The 7237-nt window shown below is 37.6% G+C and overlaps 1 protein-coding gene across 10 annotated transcripts in view; it reads left to right on the top strand.

Annotated features, from left to right (window-relative positions):
- Sdccag8 (serologically defined colon cancer antigen 8) overlaps window positions 1-7237 on the top strand; it is a 238012-nt gene that overhangs the window by 40969 nt on the left and 189806 nt on the right. For all 10 annotated transcript variants that reach the window (XM_017802232.2, XM_029554103.1, XM_029554102.1 and 7 more), the window contains 2 exons: window positions 372-436; window positions 1603-1791. In XM_017802232.2, the coding sequence (XP_017657721.1) occupies window positions 372-436; window positions 1603-1791 (254 nt within the window). The remainder of the gene's footprint in view (window positions 1-371; window positions 437-1602; window positions 1792-7237) is intronic.

The following is a 7237-nucleotide window of genomic DNA, read 5'->3' as shown; positions in this document are numbered from 1 at the left end:
ATATATATGTCAAATGTGCTGCAGGTCCAGTGAGGGAGTCTGGTAAGATTTGAACTTGCTCTCATGAACCTAGTAATGACAGTTGGTTTTCTACAGTCACACTTTTAAGGGTAAGACCTGATGTGTGCAATTTTGAGAGGAAATAAAAATGGCCAGCAGTCATTATTCTGTGACTTAGTAGTCCTTTATAGCCATTCACCTAAGAGTAAAAATAGAAAATTTAGAGTGAGCTAGAGAAAATGGTTCCAGAAGCATTGTTTTCTCTGTTGGTAAGGAAGAAAAACTTAGTTTAGTATTTATAATTTAAATTTGCTTATGAAACACAAGACATAGCAAAAAAAAAAAAAAGTGCTTTCTTTCCTGTTCCATAGGAGAGGCTAAAACTTACCTATGAGGCCAAGAGTGACATTCTGGAATCTCAGCTGACACTTTTGAGGTAAAGTCAAGTTCCTCATTTACAGACCCAGCAAAATGATAATGTTCTTAAAACAGATTTTAATGTTTGATGAACTTCTAGTTTAACTCAAAATTAGAATTACTTCATAGCATTTATTATATGCAGTACAAGATATATCCCGTGAGCCCTAAAGGATAAAATGACATAAATTTGTACATCCCTTTTCAATTCCCAATTCCATGCGCTAAATTATAAATTTTAATTAACCCCTGAGGCTGGTGAGATGGCTCAGTGGTTAAGAGCACTGACTGCTCTTGCAGAATACCCGGGTTTGATTCCCAGCACCCATATGGTGGCTACGAACCTTCCTTAACTCCAGTTCCAGGGGAATCCGAAGCTCCCTTCTGACCTCCTAGCACACAGTTGCTACTTTTGAAACCTTTTGACTGATAAATTCTACAGAACTCCTTTTTTCAGTCCATTGTCTTTTGAAATAATTCTTTGAGCCAGGAGTGGTGGCACATGCCTTTAATCCCAATACTGGGAAGTAGAGGCAGAGGCAGATATATCTCTGTGATACTGAGGCCAGCCTGATTTACAGAGTGAGTTCCAGGCCAGGTAGATCCACCTGGAGACCCTATCTTAAAAAAAAGAATTCTTTGCAGAATTTTCTCATTAGATAGCTTTTTATGTTTTCCTCCTGAAGAGAATAGATGACAGTAAATCAGTCACAGATAATAAATTAGTCAGAGATAAAAATCTGCATTCTTTATGTGAACTTTCAAGGTATTCTCTATAATTGTATGGGAGTGAAAAGAGAATATTTTCTTTATTTCAAGGATGTTATGTTGCCCCCACTTCTTTTTAAAAGAGAAACTATTTAGGATTTATATTTGGAGCTTTGCTTTGTGGGTAATAAAATGTTAATGGAGGTGAGGTCCTATTAAAGAATAGTCTAGTCTGTAATGAAATTTTACAAGAAGATGAACTAATTAATATATTCAAGTCTCATTACAGTCAGTGCATCAATTAAAATAATCACTCCTGTGCCTCAAGGTTGTGGTAAGAATTAATAAGGTACCTTGTGTAAAGCATCTCCAAGTAAACACCCATAAATGATGGCAATAGTTCACTATGATGGTTCATTTGAAAGTAGTGTGCTTTTTTTACCTGAACATTGTCTAGATTTTTCCACTTCCTTTTAGGAAAGACTTAGCTGAATATCAGAAAAACTGCGAAGATCTGAAAGAACGACTGAAGCATAAGGAGTCTCTTCTGGCTGCCAGCACTTCCAGCCGAGTGGGTGGCCTTTGCTTGAAGTGTGCGCAGCACGAAGCTGTTCTTTCCCAGACCCATAGTAATGTGCACGTCCAGACCGTCGAAAGACTGACCAAGTATGTATGCACTGATGCCCGGAGTCTTTGCCAACACAGGATTTTTTGTCTCTGTGGGTATTGTTTCCTTTTATCCTCACACTCAGTCACATGTGACTAAAGCTAAGCTTCATATAAAATGGATTTTAGACGGTTCCTTCATTGTAGCTTTCTTGAAGAAAGAATGGGTAGAATCTGCTAACCATGTCACTTTGAACAAATAGTTTTATATCTCATTTCAATCTCATCTTGAAGTAGGAGAGTTGAAATAGATAATCTCTTTACAGTCTATCCAGTTCTGTGACTCTAGCCTTAACACTGTCCTTAGCAAAACTGAGTATGTTATGAATACCTTAGATTTTGCTATGTCTTGGATCGACCTCTATGGTTTAGGGAGTAAGGATTATTAGCATGTCTTCATCATGTGCTTGTTGTGGAATATTATGAGTACCATGGAGGAAGCACCCACTGTGTCATAGCTCTGACCGCCAGAGGCTGACCAGGGAGGAATGACAAAGGGGCTTTTGTCAACGTTTTCTAGGCCGAAACACTGCAGTTCTGTGTGCATCTCTCTTGTTGCGTTCTCACTCCTCCAAAGGTGGTCTTTTTTTCCAGTGGAAATTTTATTCATAAGTTGAAAATTATTGTTTATTCTAGCACCCAATGGTGGTTTGCAATCTGTGTTTTCCCATGCCCTCTACTCCTGTCCTCCCTCAGTCTGCTCTGCTCTTTCTAGTAGCCCAAACAGCACTTCTTTTCTGAAGTGTCCCCCTAAGCCCTGCTTCATTTGGTCCTTTGCTGACTTTGTTTTTTCTTCCATAGTTTTAGAATACATCATATACTCTTGGAAGCAGCAGCCATATTATGCTTATTTCTTCAGCTCTGGTTCCTGAGTACCTGGCTTTTTGAGGGCACTCCGTGTTCATGTTTTTCATGTGACAAGGTGTTAGTCCTTAACAGTCAGAGATCCCTGTGGTTGGAATTGATGTGTAAATGTGGAATGACTGTGGTCATTAAAGACAGACAGATAATGCTATATGTCTTGGCCTTTAAACAGATTGCTTTAATCCTCAGAGCCTGGAGCTCTCTACTGTTTTTGAGAACAATCCCTACTTCTTGGAATTTTACCAAGGCAACTTAGCTTTATGACTACAAACATTGAATCTGAAGCAGACTGCCTGGGTTCATATTCTGATTCTACCGCTACTTTGCTGTGCAAGCTCTGTTCCTTCACTTTTAAAATGCTAATAAAAGAACCCTAACTCATAGGGTGTTTTGAAAGGTAGTTAAAATAATGTCTCTCTTTCTGTCTGTCCATCTGTCCATCCATCCATCCATCTAGCTATCATCTGTCTTACTTACTAAATTGAATACATACTTGGCAAGTATTTCCCCAGACACTAAATTACTAAAAACCTCTGAACCTCAAGAGTTTCAAGAACATTCAGTATTTCTGCAGCTTCCACGCATGATTAACATGTGGATTGCTGTATAAAATCTGAATTTCCAGTATGCATGACTGGTGGTTAGGATCAGTGCTAATAGTTTTGTTTTTTGTTAAATAATATTAAATGTTTTTGCAGTTTCTGTATGCATTCAATAAAACTATTAACTATAGTAACATATTTAAAATATATTTTCATGCCCAAATAATATGTAGTGAATATTTGTTATTTGACAAGGACTATGCTTCCCTGTAGCCCCAGTTAGCATGGAACTCACTGTGTAGACCAGGCTGCCCTTGAACTCACAGAGATCTGCCTGCCTCTGCTGGGATTAAAGGTGTGCAACCACTACACCCGGCTTAGGTGAGATAATTTTATAAAGTATTTTGTGAGGTAGGTATTATGCCCATTTCATACCTCAGGAAGCAAAAGCTTGGAGAAATTTTTCTTTCTATTGAAAAAAATAGAACTGTACCTTATAAAAATGAATTAAGGATAGTTTAAAGAACCAAATATAATTCAGAGTGTGAAAGTATTAAAAGTAAGTATAAAAATTATCTAATAGTCTTGGATTTGGACTTCTAAACATGACAAGAAAAGTGAGTCATAAAGAGAAAGAGAAAAAAGTTGCATTTCACCCCCTTATAAACAGCAGTAATAATGCTTATTGAAATGATTCTTGATATAAATCTGAAAATTGATAGTGGGGGAATAGTTTTGGAATTATTAAAGCATGTCTTAGTTACTCCATATTTCAAGGTAAAGTTCATATGTAGCTTAAAGAAACCCTCTCCTTTGTGTATTTCAAACATGTGACTGAGGTTAAACGTCATTTCCTAGGTTTTTTTCTGCTTTCACCGCTACACTCAGTTCCTTGTTTATTATATACTCACTAGTGAGTGTGGTAGTTCCTGCATTTTCAGCCCAGAAACTGACTGTTGTGTTATTTGTGGTGTCTTTTATCTTAACTGCTTTCTATCCAGACTATGGAATACCATGAGGCTAACACTGTGCAGCTTGCTTTCCTCAAGAAGCACCTTTGTCAAGTTTCTTATTCATTCAAGTGATGATTTTAAGCACTTGTAGAACTTGCCCACGGAGGATTTTACTTTGGAGAACTTCCTTCTCACTCTCATGTTGATATGTCTGTCCTATTACCAGAGACTCCCTCAGGCCTGACTCTAGCTTGGCCCTCTGGATATAGCTTTAGGAGCAGGAATGTAGCTGTCCATTAGTCACCCTAGCTACCTACCGTGGTGACTTCATATTTCTGGAGAGTATATAACCAATATCTCCATCAGATGCAAAGGGCAAGTGTAGGATGTAAAATGGGAGATCAACTAAGAGAGTGACAGGCAGATGAAGATGTCTAGAGAAGGAAGCAAGGCCTTGTACTGACAAGATGGGGCGCCACCCAGAGCTCTGTTTCTTGAGTGCTATTTAGTAAATGAAGTAGTGGAGTTGAAACAAAGGCAAAGGCAAAATGTAACAGCTAAATGTATGATCTTAAATATCCAAGATGACCTTCCATAGCTCCCTAATGTCCCAATGGCTACCCCGATGTGTGTGATATATTTTTTTTCCTATAGGAAGTTGGAATGTGTTAATCTAGTGGCAGTGCAGATATGCCATTAATCATTTTGCTAAAAGATGAGTTTCACAAAACATCTGTGTTTTGAGGTTTTTAATGATTTTCTGTGGTGTTAATACTTGATGAGTTTGCATTCTGAAACACTTTTGAACCTAACAACTCTTTATTTTGCAATTCTAAATAATAACACAACTTTTCCATTTAAAAAAATATTTATTGGCTGGGCATGGTGGTGCACGCCTTTAATCCCAGCACTTGGGAGGCAGAGGCAGGTGGATCTCTGTGAGTTCCAGGCCAGCCTGGTCTACATAGCAAGTTCCAGATCAGCTGGGGCTATAGGGAGACCCTGTCTCAACCCCCCCCAAATTTTATTTATTTTAATTTTATGTGTATGTATGTGCACCTGCAATTCTAAATAATAACACAACTTTTCCATTAAAAATTTATATATTTATTTTAATTTTATTTGTATGTAAGTGTACCTGTGTCATGCAATGCCAGCAGAAGTCAGAAGAGGGCGTCAGGTCCCGTAGAACTGGAATTACAGATAGTTGTTAGCTGCCGTGTGGATGCTGGGATTCAAACCCTGATCTTCTGCAAGAGCAACCAGTGCTCTTAACTGCTGAGCCATTTCTCCAGTCCACACAACCTTTCCATTTAAATCTTGAAATATTGCAACTGAGAGGGAACTGCTTCTTTTGGGTGCCACTTCTTTTCAAGTCTTTCTGTTGTGTATTTTCTTATTCATACTTTTGTTCTTTTTAAAAAATTAATGGCATGCATGGGGTGATCAAAGGATATCTTTAGAGAGTTGGTTCACTTCTTCCACGAAGTGGGTCCTGGGAATGGAACTCAGGTTGCCAATCTTGGCAGCAGGTAGTTTTGCCCTGTGACCCATCTCATTGGCCTGTACATTTGTTCTTTGTCATTTGTTTTGTTAAGCATCTACTGTGTGACAAATACTACTCTTGTTAAGAGGATGTCCTGAGAAGATAGTGAGTGGTTATAGATGTCTCCCAGGAGAAGCAGATCCCTTAAACTTTGACTTTGAGGTCTATCTGCTAACATACTTCTATAGCATCAGCTGCTTTAGCCATTGTTTTTGGAACTGGGAGCTTTGTCTTTAATGATGCTGTGATATCAGGAACAGATAAAGACTACCACTGACTTGTAACTTGGATTTTCAGTAGATCTTAGACATTTAAGAGAGGTGCCTACATGTACCTTATATTGTTTTGCTATCCTTAAAGGTAAATTTTCTTCTAGAACTATAGATCCTCCTGGATTGTATATCCCATGATATACAATGTATATCCCGTGAAGTTAGCAATAAGTACAAATTCTACTTGCATTCAACTTATTCTTTTTACTTTAGACTATTTTGGTCTTCTTTTGAGTCTTCTACTTTTTTACATAATTGTTGTGCTTTGTTATATTTAATCAGAGCAATTTACTCTTTCATTTTTTTTCTAGAATAAAAAATTTTATCAATTTAAAACAAATCAGGAAATTGTAAAGTGAAGATCTTCATAATGCCAGGAATTTTATGCTATTTTTAGCAGTTTTTTTTTAAACAAAAAAGATTTTTATAATTACTGATAATTGTAACTTTGTTCAGCATTTCATGTTTCTTTAAATATGACTGTTTTCCAAATACCATAAATAGTTTAAATTACTTTACCTTTAGGAGATTTTTAAAGCAGAGTCATTGCTGGTTTGTCTGGTTTGAACTTACATGGGTCTTGTGCATGCTGTTACCACTGCTGTGAGTTCATATGAATAACTTCCCAGCTGTCTGGAAAGCTCTGATTCCTTGTGGTCATCCATCACCTCTGACCCTTAAAATCTTTCTGCTTCCTTTTCCACAGTGGTCCCGAGCCTTTGGTGGCAGAGGTTTGATATAGGTGTCTTTTTCAGGGATAAGTTATCTGCAGTCTCTTATTCTCTGCACTTTGCCCAATTGTTGCTTTCTGATTTAATCACCATCTGCTGCTTGAGGAAGCTTTGCTGGTGAGCATCGAGGAAGCTTTGCTGGTGAGCGTCGAGAGATGTATTAATATTTTCTTGGCCCCCTGTTCTGTGTTCCCTGAGCCTTAGGTATGGAGGTTGCATTGTAGATGTGTCACATAGGACTGGGCACCTCACACTTAACTCTCTGAATTTGACTAGTTGTGGAACTCTGTAGTAGTTTCCATCTGTTGCAAAAAGAAGTTTCTTTGATGAATGGTGAGAGGTACACTTGTCTATAAATATAAGGATATAAATTTAGAATACAGCTAGAAATTATGTTGGTCTAGGGGTGTGACAAAAGTAGATTTTTCTTTAAGATCTATGACCTCTCCAGCCATCAAACATGAATCTTTCATGTTTAAGATTTTTTTTTTTAATCACAGTTGTTTTTTTCCGAGAGTTTAGAATTTTGCAGTGAAAA

Source organism: Nannospalax galili, unplaced genomic scaffold (assembly GCF_000622305.1).
Source record: "Nannospalax galili isolate Female #2095 unplaced genomic scaffold, S.galili_v1.0 scaffold543, whole genome shotgun sequence".
NCBI classification, from domain to species: domain Eukaryota; kingdom Metazoa; phylum Chordata; class Mammalia; order Rodentia; family Spalacidae; genus Nannospalax; species Nannospalax galili.
Note: the sequence above shows the minus strand (reverse complement) of the source record. Positions and strands in the feature narration are given on the sequence as shown.